A 14,550-nucleotide genomic window follows, 5' to 3' on the forward strand; every position below is an offset into this window, starting at 1 on the left:
TGTGTCTGGCGCCCTGTGTCTGGCGCCCTGTGTCTGGCGCCCTGTGTCTGGCGCCCTGTGTCTGGCGCCCTGTGTCTGGCGCCCTGTGTCTGGCGCCCTGTGTCTGGCGCCCTGTGTCTGGCGCCCTGTGTCTGGCGCCCTGTGTCTGGCGCCCTGTGTCTGGCGCCCTGTGTCTGGCGCCCTGTGTCTGGCGCCCTGTGTCTGGCGCCCTGTGTCTGGCGCCCTGTGTCTGGCGCCCTGTGTCTGGCGCCCTGTGTGTGACACTGCCTGATTACATACAAGTACTTGTTCTACTAACTTTGGCCCTGTGTAAATAATTGAATCGAACTGTGCTGTTGTGTTAACATTTCTCGTGTTTGTCCACCTCCTCCCCCCGCCCCGGTAGGTGCACCCAGCGGAGCCAGTGTGACCGTGCCAGCGAGCCGCAGCGTTTCACCACCGAGTCCAGCCGCTGCGTCCAGTTGAGCGTCCGCCCCAACAACCTCTCGGTGATGATGCCTGACGTTCCGGTCAGTATCCGTGTCTCTCGCCCCGCCTCCCACCCCCTTCGACATTACGACAGCGGGACCTGCTGGGTAGATGAGGCCTCGCGACGGGGTACCACGGGGTGTGGGGGCATCACACTTGATCCTAGTCAATGAGTGTTGGCAGTTATTCCACTATGGGAGGCGTCACAGTTGACCCTAGTCGGAGTGTTGGCAGTTATTCGACTTTGGGAGGCGTCACAGTTGACCCAAGCCGGAGTGCTGGCAGTTATTCGACTATGTGGGGCGTCACTGATGATCCTAGCCGACCGGTGTTGGTGGTTATTCGACTATGGGAGTCGTCATTCGAGTCAGAATCTTGGCAGTTATTCGACTATGGGGGGCATCACAGTTGATCCGAGTAGAAATCTTGGCAGTAATTCGACTATGGGGGACATCACAGTTCATAGAATCATAGAACAGTTACAGCGCAGAAGGAGGCCATTCGGCCCCTTGGAGCCCGTGCCAGCTCTTTGTAAGAGCAATCCAGTTAGTCCCATTCCCCCGATTCCATCGACAGTTGATCCTAGCTGATGAATGTTGGCAGTCATTCGACTATGGGGGGAATCACGGTCGATCCAAGTCGATGAGTACTGCGGTACTGAGCCATTACGGACCACGGGGAAGGGGTTTGCCGTCTTCCGACCTCCCAGTCCGGCGCTGAGTGAGCTTCACTTCAGCCGGGGGCAAGTGGCCATGGGCCTCAACACCCCTAGGCTAGGTGGGGGAGAATGTTAGCCGGGTTGGGGGGGTGGTTCCCGCTCCTGGTAGCAATCCAATGGCTCCCCTTTGGTCAGCGTCCATACTTCGACATCAAGTGAGGACAGGATCAGTCTCCACTGTGACGCCCCCCTGGTCGAATGAGGGGTGAGGGGTATATCAAGGTGTCAGAGTGAGGGGTGTGGTGTATATCAGAGTGTTACAGTGAGGGATGTGGGGTATATCAGAGTGTTACAGTGAGGGGTGTGGTGTATATCAGAGTGTTACAGTGAGGGGTGTGGGGTATATCAGAGTGTTACAGTGAGGGGTGTGGGGTATATCAGAGTGTTACAGTGAGGGGTGTGGGATATATCAGAGTGTTACTGTGAGGGGTGTGGTGTATATCAGAGTGTTACAGTGAGGGGTGTGGGGTATATCAGTGTTACAGTGAGGGGTGTGGGGTATATCAGAGTGTTACAGTGAGGGGTGTGGGGTATATCAGTGTTACGGTAAGGGGTGTGGGGTATATCAGAGTGTTACAGTGAGGGGTGTGGGGTATATCAGGGTGTTACAGTGAGGGGTGTGGGGTATATCAGCGTGTTACAGTGAGGGGTGTGGGGTATATCAGAGTGTTACAGTGAGGGGGTGTGGGATATATCAGAGTGTTACAGTGAGGGGTGTGGGGTATATCAGAGTGTTACAGTGAGGGGTGTGGGATATATCAGAGTGTTACAGTGAGGGGTGTGGGGTATATCAGAGTGTTACAGTGATGGGTGTGGGGTATATCAGAGTGTTACAGTGAGAGGTGTGGGGTATATCAGTGTGTTACAGTGAGGGGTGTGGGGTATATCAGAGTGTTACAGTGAGGGGTGTGGGGTATATCAGAGTGTTACAGTGAGAGGTGTGGGGTATATCAGTGTGTTACAGTGAGGGGTGTGGGGTATATCAGAGTGTTACAGTGAGAGGTGTGGGGTATATCAGTGTGTTACAGTGAGGGGTGTGGGGTATATCAGAGTGTTACAGTGAGGGGTGTGGTGTATATCAGAGTGTTACAGTGAGGGGTGTGGGGTATATCAGAGTGTTACAGTGAGGGGTGTGGGGTATATCAGAGTGTTACAGTGAGGGGTGTGGGGTATATCAGTGTTACGGTAAGGGGTGTGGGGTATATCAGAGTGTTACAGTGAGGGGTGTGGGGTATATCAGGGTGTTACAGTGAGGGGTGTGGGGTATATCAGCGTGTTACAGTGAGGGGTGTGGGGTATATCAGAGTGTTACAGTGAGGGGGTGTGGGATATATCAGAGTGTTACAGTGAGGGGTGTGGGGTATATCAGAGTGTTACAGTGAGGGGTGTGGGATATATCAGAGTGTTACAGTGAGGGGTGTGGGGTATATCAGAGTGTTACAGTGATGGGTGTGGGGTATATCAGAGTGTTACAGTGAGAGGTGTGGGGTATATCAGTGTGTTACAGTGAGGGGTGTGGGGTATATCAGAGTGTTACAGTGAGAGGTGTGGGGTATATCAGTGTGTTACAGTGAGGGGTGTGGGGTATATCAGAGTGTTACAGTGAGAGGTGTGGGGTATATCAGTGTGTTACAGTGAGGGGTGTGGGGTATATCAGAGTGTTACAGTGAGGGGTGTGGTGTATATCAGAGTGTTACAGTGAGAGGTGTGGGGTATATCAGTGTGTTACAGTGAGGGGTGTGGGGTATATCAGAGTGTTACAGTGAGGGGTGTGGGGTATATCAGAGTGTTACAGTGAGGGGTGTGGGGTATATCAGAGTGTTACAGTGAGGGGTGTGGGATATATCAGAGTGTTACAGTGAGGGGTGTGGGATATATCAGAGTGTTACAGTGAGGGGTGTGGGATATATCAGAGTGTTACAGTGAGGGGTGTGGGGTATATCAGAGTGTTACAGTGAGGGGTGTGGGGTATATCAGAGTGTTACAGTGAGGGGTGTGGGGTATATCAGAGTGTTACAATGAGGGGTGTGGGATATATCAGAGTGTTACAGTGAGGGGTGTGGGATATATCAGAGTGTTACAGTGAGGGGTGTGGGGTATATCAGAGTGTTACAGTGAGGGGTGTGGGATATATCAGAGTGTTACAGTGAGGGGTGTGGGGTATATCAGAGTGTTACAGTGAGGGGTGTGGGATATATCAGAGTGTTACAGTGAGGGGGTGTGGGGTATATCATTGCGAATGGTTTTCCTGCTGTGATAATAAGGGGAAATGATTTCTCTTGCAGTTGACGCTGCGAGCCAGGAACGTTCCAGATCTTTCGGGAGGTGTCACTTGTTCTTTTGAGGACATCTCAGAAAGCGAGGCAGTGATTGTGACAGGTGAAATCCATTGTGTTTCTCCGTCCCTGAAAGAGATTCCGTCCATAACTAATGGATACGGTAAGGACAGAAACCGTTTATCGAGTCCCCTTAGTGCCACAACAGGTGATCGGTGAGACCGGGCTTGTATCTTAAATTTCTGATGGATTAAGCTTCACCTGAAAGTGTTTGCTGGTCCTTGGTTCGAGCCCCCACTCCAGAGACTCCAGCCCCATAATCCAGGCCCGACACTCCCACCGATGCCGGTACCGAGGGAGCGCCGCACTGTCGGAGGGGCCGTCTTTCGGGATGAGACGTTAAACCGAGGCCCCCGTCTGCCCTCTCAGGTGGGACGTAAAGGACCCCACGGCCGCTATTGGAAGAAGAGCAGGGGGGAGGGGAGTTCTCCCCGGGGTCCTGGGGCCGATATTTATCCCTCAACCAACACCATAGATGATCTGGTCATTTATCACATTGCTGTTTGTGGGATCTTGCTGTGCGCAATTTGGCTGCCACATTACAACAGTGGCTGCACTTCAAAAGTACTTCCATTGGTTGTGAAGCACCGTGGGTCGTCCTGAGGATGTGAAAGGGTTTTATGTCGGGTTAACGCAGAAATTTGCTTCATCCGCACTATCTGGGAGCAATGCCAGGGGAGGTCTTTAAAAAGGCTTGATTTGGCGACCGTGTCACGGCCCTGAGCCCATTGAAAGCAATGGCCTGCTGTTCGTGCGTGCTCCAGAGGTGGCGCTGTAATCGCTCCCAGCTCGTTACAACAAACACAGCCAAAAGACCCAAGTGTTTCATCCGTGAGCAATGCCAACGGGAGGTTGACGAGTGTTCAATTATGTTGTCTCGTAGGCGACAAGCGTATCATCAAGCTGCACCTTAAATCGAAGGAGACGGGCAAGCTATTTGCGGTGACGTATTTTGTCTTCTACAACTGCAGTGTCCATCAGTCGTAAGTAACTCCTCGATTGGCTTCTGGGTGTTCCTCGACACTGTCCCATCAAACACTCCCAGGGCAGGTACAGGGTTAGATACAGAGTAAAGCTCCCTCTACACTGTCCCATCAAACACTCCCAGGGCAGGTACAGGGTTAGATACAGAGTAAAGCTCCCTCTACACTGTCCCGTCAAACACTCCCAGGGCAGGTGCAGGGTTAGATACAGAGTAAAGCTCCCTCTACACTGTCCCATCAAACACTCCCAGGGCAGGTACAGGGTTAGATACAGAGTAAAGCTCCCTCTACACTGTCCCATCAAACACTCCCAGGGCAGGTACAGGGTTAGATACAGAGTAAAGCTCCCTCTACACTGTCCCGTCAAACACTCCCAGAGCAGGTACAGGGTTAGATACAGAGTAAAGCTCCCTCTACACTGTCCCATCAAACACTCCCAGGGCAGGTACAGGGTTAGATACAGAGTAAAGCTCCCTCTACACTGTCCCATCAAACACTCCCAGGGCAGGTACAGGGTTAGATACAGAGTAAAGCTCCCTCTACACTGTCCCGTCAAACACTCCCAGAGCAGGTACAGGGTTAGATACAGAGTAAAGCTCCCTCTACACTGTCCCATCAAACACTCCCAGAGCAGGTACAGGGTTAGATACAGAGTAAAGCTCCCTCTACACTGTCCCATCAAACACTCCCAGGGCAGGTACAGGGTTAGATACAGAGTAAAGCTCCCTCTACACTGTCCCATCAAACACTCTCAGGGCAGGTACAGGGTTAGATACAGAGTAAAGCTCCCTCTACACTGTCCCGTCAAACACTCCCAGGGCAGGTACAGGGTTAGATACAGAGTAAAGCTCCCTCTACACTGTCCCGTCAAACACTCCCAGGGCAGGTACAGGGTTAGATACAGAGTAAAGCTCCCTCTACACTGTCCCATCAAACACTCCCAGAGCAGGTACAGGGTTGGATACAGAGTAAAGCTCCCTCTACACTGTCCCATCAAACACTCCCAGGGCAGGTACAGGGTTAGATACAGAGTAAAGCTCCCTCTGCACTGTCCCATCAAACACTCCCAGGGCAGGTACAGGGTTAGATACAGAGTAAAGCTCCCTCTACACTGTCCCGTCAAACACTCCCAGAGCAGGTACAGGGTTAGATACAGAGTAAAGCTCCCTCTACACTGTCCCATCAAACACTCCCAGAGCAGGTACAGGGTTGGATACAGAGTAAAGCTCCCTCTACACTGTCCCATCAAACACTCCCAGAGCAGGTACAGGGTTAGATACAGAGTAAAGCTCCCTCTACACTGTCCCGTCAAACACTCCCAGGGCAGGTACAGGGTTAGATACAGAGTAAAGCTCCCTCTACACTGTCCCGTCAAACACTCCCAGGGCAGGTACAGGGTTAGATACAGAGTAAAGCTCCCTCTACACTGTCCCCGTCAAACACTCCCAGGGCAGGTACAGCACAGAAACAGGCCATTCGGCCCAACTGGTCCCTGCCGGTGTTTATGCTCCACACGAGCCCCTTCCCTCCCTACTTCATCTCATCCCATCAGCATGCCCTTCCAGCCACCGATACGTGACCTCCTGTCTTGCGTCCCCCGCACATGTGCATTCTCGCCCCCCTGATTGTCAGGGGGGCATTTTGACCATGGGGTGCATCACAACCGTGGCCCCAAACCATCCAATGGCCAATGCGTGCACCTTCCAGGGTTGGGCATAGCTGCCAGCTGGTAATGGGGCTCAGGTTGTTTCGACTGTTGGCTTGAGTGGGCTGGGGAAGGAGGCGGGGGGCAGGGGCCGTGCAGAGATGGTTAAAATCCTGTGGGCGTTGGCTGGCGCGAGGGAGAGTGATCGCTTTTCGCGAGGTGTCCCTTTCCCTCTCCCTGGAACCCGTGCCCCTCTCAGAGGGCCGAGCTCCTCCAGGAGAGCAGAGCAGAAAATGGAGAGAGGAGAGAATAAAAATCAAAGCACGCAAATAAATCTCTTCTTGCAGAGTAACAGGACGCAGGTGGGTGATTGAAGCTCACACCTGCCTGCAGCCTGTAATGAGCTATTTACACACTCGCTGGGAACTCGAATAGACGAGAAGTTACCAAGAAAGTCAAAAGGGAATGGAAGTCTGCTGGGAGTCGATGTTGTTCAGAGGACTCCCTTTCCTTTCTCTCTTTCTGTCTATCTATCTATCTCTCTCGCTCTGTCTCACTCTCTCTCTCGCTCTGTCTCACTCTCTCTCTCGCTCTGTCTCACTCTCTCTCTCGCTCTGTCTCACTCTCTCTCTCGCTCTGTCTCACTCTCTCTCTCTCTGTCTCTCTCTCTCTGTCTCTCTCTCTCTGTGTCTCCTTCTCTCTGTCTCTCTCTCTCTGTGTCTCTCTCTCTCTCTCTCTCTCTCTCTTTATCTTGCACCCTCTCTCTGTCTGTCTGCCTGTCTCTCTCTCTGTGTCTGTATCTGTCTCTCCATCTCGCACCCTCTCTCTGTCTGTCTGTCTCTGTGGCTCTGTCTCTCTCTCTCTCTCTGTCTCTGCCTCTCCCTTTCTCTCTCTGTGTCTCTGACTCTGTCTCACTCTCTCTCTGTCTCTGTCTCTGTCTCTCTCTCTCTCACTGTGTCTGTTTCTCCTCTCTCTCTGTTTCTCCTCTGTCTCTCTCTATCTCTCTCTCTGTCTCTCTCTCTCTCTCTGCCTCTGTTTCTCCTTCTGTCTCTCTCTCTCTGTGACTCTCTCTCTCTTTCGCTCTCTCTGTGTCTGTCCCTCTCTCTCTCTCTCTCTCTCTCTCTCTGTCTCTGACTCTCTCTCTGTGTCTCTGTTTCTCCTTCTCTGTCTCTCTTTCTCTCTCTCTCTCTCTCTTTCTCTCTCGCTCTCTATCAATCCAGCCTCGCCCGATATCCAGTGGGCAAACGTTTAATACACTGTCCACCATTTTATTGCACGACCGAGACTGGAGTGAGGAATTGTATCTTCACATTGCTCTCTCGCCTCTAGCCTCCAAACCCTGCCCCCTCCCCATCGTGCCCCACCTCCCCCTCCCCTCTCCCCTCTCTGTGTCCCCTTCTCTCTGATCATTGCCACCCCGATCAGCCCTGCTCTGAACTTGCCTCTCCCTTCAGTTCGAAACCAAGCTTGGAAAAGCTCGCAGCAGACGGAAGATAAATCCTGAGTTTGCAAAGCCTGGCGATTTTGGAGGGAGGGTTGAGACGGAGGGGAGGGGTCCCCCATTTGGAGCTTTCAAGACTAAGATGGCTAGCTTTTTGACGGGTAAAGGTATTGAGGGAACAAAGGCGGGTCGATGGGGGTTGAGGTACAGATCAGCCGTGATCTGATTGAATGGCGGAGCAGGCCCGAGGTTGCCGAATGGCCTCTCCCTGTTCCTTATATTCTCGTGTTCCACAGTTTGTCGCAAAGTTTCGGACGGTGCGACGGATCCCGATTTCAACACAGCGAGGACGTAGGGAGGAGGGAGATCACCCCCCGCTGTGCTCGCTGACCTACATTGGCTCCAGGTCTGGCAACGCCTCGGCTTTTAAATTCTCATCCTCCTGTTCAAATCCCTCCTCTCCCCCCCCCATCTCCAACCCTCCGAGATCTCTGCGCTCCTCCGATTCTGGCCTCTTGCGCGTCCCGGATTTTAATCGGCCTACCGTTGGCGGCCGTGCCGTCAGCTGCCTAGGCCCCACACTCTGGAATCCCCTCTCGAAACCTCTCCTCCTTTTAAGACGCTCCTTAAAACCTCCCTCTCTGACCAAGCTTTTGGTCACCTGTCCTAATATCTCCTTACGTGGCTCGGTGTCAAATTTTGTCTGGTTTTGAGGGCCTGGGGGGGGTGGGGGGTGGCGTTTTGCTGCATTAAAGGCGCTATATAAATGCAGGTTGCTGTCGAGGAATGGATGGGGCAGGGGGATTTGGAGGGTAGAAGGGGGCCAGAGGAACCTCAGAGAGAGAGACAGGCGCGAAGGCTGTACGGATTGACAAAGTGCTCCCTTAAATCTTGGCGTCGCGCAGGGAACGAGGAGCAAGGGGAAATCTGTTTCCTTTTTCTGATTTCCCGCGAGGTGCAGAATCAATTCATTTTCGCTCGCCCACCCCCCCCCCCCTCCGCGAGAGAGAGAAAGAAGAGAGAGACACACACACAAATCTGACAATTCAATCCGTGATATTTAGCACTGCACCAGCGCTGTAGCGGCTGACTTGTCCGTTGCCACGGGAACGAGACCAAAGGCCTACAAAGCTGAACAAAACACACTTGGCTTCTCGGTTTCCTGCGTTTCTCCACTGCTATTATGCTTCAGTGCAAATGATTGGGAAGTAGATTGTTGTCCGAGAATTGGGCAAATGTCAAATCCCGCCATTTGGAAGCGTTCCCGGAATCCTCCGTGTCCTCTGGAAATCACCCCAAGGCCCCGCCATTTCCTCTGGAGCTCACTGCGATCTTGTGGGGAGGTGTTTGGGGCAGGTGGGCAGAGAAAAGGGGCGGAATTACCCACTCAGTGACTCCCTCCCCACCGCCCCACCGCCCCCCCCACTTACAGACCCTGAGGGAAATTTGCCTTTTATGTTTAAATGTGTTTTTTTTTGGGGGGGTTTAATTAATTAATCGTTCGGGTTCGGAGCGTAGGTCAAACGTTTTGTGAGAAGGGGAGGCCAGGGGAGGGGCATCATTTTAAAAACAGTTTCTCGTTCGAAGGGACTCTTTTTGTGCTGGAAGAAATATATAGGCCAGGTCTGTGTTCGATGATCTAACCCCTGCCAAATTGGTGGGGAGTGCCCCTGACCCTGGGGAAAAGTGTGTGTGTGTGTGTGTGTGTGTGTGTGTGTGTCATTTTTTTTATAGACCTCAGGTGAGAGCGATATTGGCCGCGATGCACACTATAGTCGAATAGCCGGACGACACTGGGCCCACGCGCGGGGCGGGGCCACTCGAGTGAGGTAGCGGAGCTTGTCTAGCGGCCCACATCGCAGCGCCATATACATGTGATTATCGCGAGGGAGTCCCGCCTGGCCTCATCTCCTTCCCGTTGCCAACGTGGAACCTTACCTGGAGTGGCCTAACGACATCTTGCATTTATCCAGCGCCTTTAACGCGGTAAAACGCCCCCCCCCCCCCCCCGCCGCCCAAGGACCTTCCCAGGAGCGTAAATCAGACAGAATTTGACACCGAGCCACACACGGAGATATTCGGACAGGCGACCAAAAGCTCGGCCAAAGAGGTCGGTTTTAAGGAGCGTCTCAAAGGAGGAGAGAGAGTCGGAGAGGTTTAGGGAGGGAATTCCAGAGCTTAGGGCCCAGCCGCCAATGGCGGAGCGATGGGAATCGAGCCTGAGAATAAGCTGTGGGGTTGGACAGAGGCCTGACTCGACCCCTTCCCCCAACAGTTCAAGTAGAGTCATTTCAGTATGGAGTGATGCAGCACCACTCCCTATAAGGAGTCCTTCCTCGATACCTCCTTTCCCTTTCAAGCATCTGTTTATCCTCAGGCCTAAAGTGCAGGCTATTATTCAACCTTCGACCTCCTATTGTGTTCTATTTTGGTTCCCAGCTGTGCTGCCGAGATTTTTAGGCACCGGAGACCAGTTTACCTTTTCACCTCTTGCCCCAGGTTACAATCCAATCGAGGGGTTCGGAGGTTTATATATAGAATAACAGATACCCGGGAGTGAGTTACAGACTGGAATCTAATCGAGGGGTTCGGGGGGGTTTATATTTCGAATAACAGATACCCGGGAGTGAGTTACAGACTGGAATCTAATCGAGGGGTTCGGGGGGGTTTATATATAGAATAACAGATACCCGGGAGTGAGTTACAGGCTGGAATCTAATCGAGGGGTTCGGGGGGTTTATATATAGAATAACAGATACCCGGGAGTGAGTTACAGGCTGGAATCTAATCGAGGGGTTCGGGGGGGTTTATATATAGAATAACAGATACCCGGGAGTGAGTTACAGACTGGAATCTAATCGAGGGGTTCAGGGGGGTTTATATATAGAATAACAGATACCCGGGAGTGAGTTACAGGCTGGAATCTAATCGAGGGGTTCGGGGGGGTTTATATATAGAATAACAGATACCCGGGAGTGAGTTACAGGCTGGAATCTAATCGAGGGGTTCGGGGGGGTTTATATATAGAATAACAGATACCCGGGAGTGAGTTACAGACTGGAATCTAATCGAGGGGTTCGGGGGGGTTTATATATAGAATAACAGATACCCGGGAGTGAGTTACAGACTGGAATCTAATCGAGGGGTTCGGGGGGGTTTATAGAAAGAATAACAGATACCCGGGAGTTAGTTACAGACTGGAATCTAATCGAGGGGTTCGGGGAGGTTTATATATAGAATAACAGATACCCAGGAGTGAGTTACAGACTGGAATCTAATCGAGGGGTTCGGGGGGTTTATATATAGAATAACAGATACCCGGGAGTGAGTTACAGACTGGAATCTAATCGAGGGGTTCGGGGGGGTTTATATATAGAATAACAGATACCCGGGAGTGAGTTACAGGCTGGAATCTAATCGAGGGGTTCGGGGGGGTTTATATATAGAATAACAGATACCCGGGAGTGAGTTACAGGCTGGAATCTAATCGAGGGGTTCGGGGGGTTTATATACAGAATAACAGATACCCGGGAGTGAGTTACAGACTGGAATCTAATCGAGGGGTTCGGTGGGGTTTATATATAGAATAACAGATACCCGGGAGTGAGTTACAGGCTGGAATCTAATCGAGGGGTTCGGGGGGGGGTTTATATATAGAATAACAGATACCCGGGAGTGAGTTACAGGCTGGAATCTAATCGAGGGGTTCGGGGGGGGGTTTATATATAGAATAACAGATACCCGGGAGTGAGTTACAGACTGGAATCTAATCGAGGGGTTCGGGGGGGTTTATATATAGAATAACAGATACCCGGGAGTGAGTTACAGACTGGAATCTAATCGAGGGGTTCGGGGGGGTTTATATATAGAATAACAGATACCCGGGAGTGAGTTACAGACTGGAATCTAATCGAGGGGTTCGGGGGGTTTATATATAGAATAACAGATACCCGGGAGTGAGTTACAGACTGGAATCTAATCGAGGGGTTCGGCGGGGTTTATATATAGAATAACAGATACCCGGGAGTGAGTTACAGACTGGAATCTAATCGAGGGGTTCGGGGGGGTTTATATATAGAATAACAGATACCCGGGAGTGAGTTACAGACTGGAATCTAATCGAGGGGTTCAGATAGTTGTGCACAATGTTTCTCCCCTCCTCTCCTGAACAAGTGAACTCTCTGTATCTTGCAGCCACTATAAACACTGGCATCCGATCAGTACCACCTCCATTTTTCCAGGCTGTTTGACCAAGGGGGGCATCACCTCTAGCCTAATCCCACCTGGCAACCGCACACTTTCCAGCGGGGGTGGGGGCGGTCGTCGCAAAAACGTCCTCCTGGACGTGGGGAGGAGGTGGCGGGGGGAATCCGGGGTTCTGCTCCTCCCCCAGTGTGAGGTGGGGAGAAGAGTTTGGGCACGAGCAACTCGAAAGTTTCCGGGCCTGCGTTGTGGGACACCAGCTGCTGCCCGAATGTGCAGTGTACAAGTGCAGTCCTGTCGATGCCCGGCGTGTGTTGTTTAATCAGGCGGCATCTGTTTCCTCTTGTGCTTTGTGCACTCGATTGAGCCCTCCGTGTATCTTGGCATCGCTCGAGCTGTGGGTCCCAGGCTTCATTCAGGGCCTAACTCCTCTCAGGGGCAATGCCACCCCGATGTGGGGGGGGGGTGGGTAGATGCCATCTTCCGTCTCCGCTGCGTGTGCCCCCTTCGCTGATCCCTGTCAAGGGCGGGCTACAATGGCCCGACACCCACTGCTGCTTGTCCTGTACCTTCAGGAGACGAAACTCTGACTCTCTATATAGAATCTCTTTATATCTTTCTCGCTCTCTCTGTCTCATTCTCTCCCTTCCTCCCCCTCGTTCTCTCTCTTCATTTCTCTCGTTCTTTTTCCCCTCTCTCTCCTGCTCCCCTCCCTCTTTATCTGTCGTTCTCTCTCCCCCTCTTCTGTCTCTGCCCCTCCCGCCTGTCCCACCTCGCCCGCTCTCGTCCCTACCCCTGTTTTAAAATAGTTCGTTTTTTTCCCCTTATCCCTGGTATTTTTTTTATTGCGCGTCTCTCCTCCCTCTTTCCGTCCCTTCTCCCTCTCTCCTCCCTCTCTTTCTCCCTCTCTCTCTCTCTTCTCCCTCTCTCTGTCTCTCCTCCCTCTCCTTCTCTTCTCCCTCTCTCCGTCCCTTCTCCCTTTCTGTCTCTCCTCCCTCTCTCCGTCCCTTCTCCCTCTCTCCGTCCCTTCTCCCTCTCTCCGTCCCTTCTCCCTCTCTCTGTCCCTTCTCCCTCTCTCCGTCCCTTCTCCCTTTCTGTCTCTCCTCCCTCTCTCCGTCCCTTCTCCCTCTCTCCGTCCCTTCTCCCTCTCTCCGTCCCTTCTCCCTCTCTCTGTCCCTTCTCCCTCTCTCTGTCCCTTCTCCCTCTCTCTGTCCCTTCTCCCTCTCTCTGTCCCTTCTCCCTCTCTCTGTCCCTTCTCCCTCTCTCTGTCCCTTCTCCCTCTCTCTGTCCCTTCTCCCTCTCTCTGTCCCTTCTCCCTCTCTCTGTCCCTTCTCCCTCTCTCCGTCCCTTCTCCCTCTCTCTGTCCCTTCTCCCTCTCTCCGTCCCTTCTCCCTCTCTCCGTCCCTTCTCCCTCTCTCCGTCCCTTCTCCCTCTTTCCACCCCTTCTCCCTCTTTCCGTCCCTTCTACCTCTCTCCGTCCCTTCTCCCTCTTTCCACCCCTTCTCCCTCTTTCTGTCTCTTCTACCTCTCTCCGTCTCTTCTCCCTCTCTCCTCCCTCTCTTTCTCCCTCTCTCTCTCTTCTCCCTCTCTCTGTCTCTCCTCCCTCTCCTTCTCTTCTCCCTCTCCTTCTCTTCTCCCTCTCTCCGTCCCTTCTCCCTTTCTGTCTCTCCTCCCTTTCTCCGTCCCTTCTCCCTCTCTCCGTCCCTTCTCCCTCTCTCCGTCCCTTCTCCCTCTCTCTGTCCCTTCTCCCTCTCTCCGTCTCTTCTCCATCTTTCTCTCTTCTCCCTCTCTCTCTCCTCCCTCTTTTTGTCTCTTTGCCCTCTCTCCGTCCCTTCTCCCTCTCTCACTCCCTTTCCTCCCTCTCTCTCTCCTTTTATCTTTCTCTCTCCTCTCCCTCTCTCTCTCCTCTCCCTCTCTCTCTCATCTCCCTCTCTCTTTCGTCTCCCTCTCTCTCCTCTCTCTCTCTTTCATCTCCCTCTCTCTCTCTCATCTCCCTCTCTCTCATCTCCCTCTCTCTTTCGTCTCCCTCTCTCTCCTCTCTCTCTCTTTCATCTCCCTCTCTCTCTCTCATCTCCCTCTCTCTCTCCTCCCTCTCTCTCTCTCTCTCATCTCCCTCTCTCTCTCCTCCCTCTCTCTCTCTCTCATCTCCCTCTCTCTCTCTCATCTCCCTCTCTCTTTCCTCCCTCTCTCTCTCTCTCATCTCCCTCTCTCTCTCTCATCTCCCTCTCTCTCTCTCATCTCCCTCTCTCCTCCCTCTCTCTCTCTTTCATCTCCCTCTCTCTCTTTCATCTCCCTCTCTCTCTCTCATCTCCCTCTCTCTCTCTCATCTCCCTCTTTCATCTCCCTCTCTCTCTCTTTCATCTCCCTCTCTCTCTCTCATCTCCCTCTCTCTCTCCTCCCTCTCTCTCTCATCTCCCTCTCTCTCTCTCCTCCCTCTCTCTCCCTCTCCTTCTCCCTCTCTCTCCGAGTGCTTCTAAATCAGGGGGAGGCTTCTGTGAAAAGGGAGTGGGAGAGTTTGAATTGGAGCCGAGCTCCCTGCAGCAGGTGCGTCAAGTGGCCGCAGTTTTTTTGTCTCTTGCAGTAATCTGTGCACCATTTCCCTTTTGTTTTATTGTTGCTCTGTGTTGATGGATGGCGGGTCCTGGCACAGAGGCTGGGCCCTGTGCTTGAACCCTGTTGATTCTTTCATGCGACAGACGGGAAATGACATCTTCCCAGCACCTGGTTCACACGCTACTCCAACCTCGGGCCTGGTA

General features: G+C 52.6%; 1 protein-coding gene across 1 annotated transcript in view; it reads left to right on the forward strand.

The window, feature by feature from the left end:
• The window catches only part of LOC137306843 (plexin A3-like), a gene marked incomplete at its 3' end in the record, with an annotated part of 143,370 nt that overhangs the window by 37,950 nt on the left and 90,870 nt on the right, over positions 1–14,550 (forward strand). Inside the window, exons 4-6 of the mRNA XM_067976241.1 lie at positions 386–509; positions 3,472–3,625; positions 4,406–4,505. Coding sequence (XP_067832342.1) covers positions 386–509; positions 3,472–3,625; positions 4,406–4,505 — 378 coding nt within the window. The remainder of the gene's footprint in view (positions 1–385; positions 510–3,471; positions 3,626–4,405; positions 4,506–14,550) is intronic.

Source organism: Heptranchias perlo, chromosome 45 (assembly GCF_035084215.1).
Source record: "Heptranchias perlo isolate sHepPer1 chromosome 45, sHepPer1.hap1, whole genome shotgun sequence".
NCBI lineage: Eukaryota > Metazoa > Chordata > Chondrichthyes > Hexanchiformes > Hexanchidae > Heptranchias > Heptranchias perlo.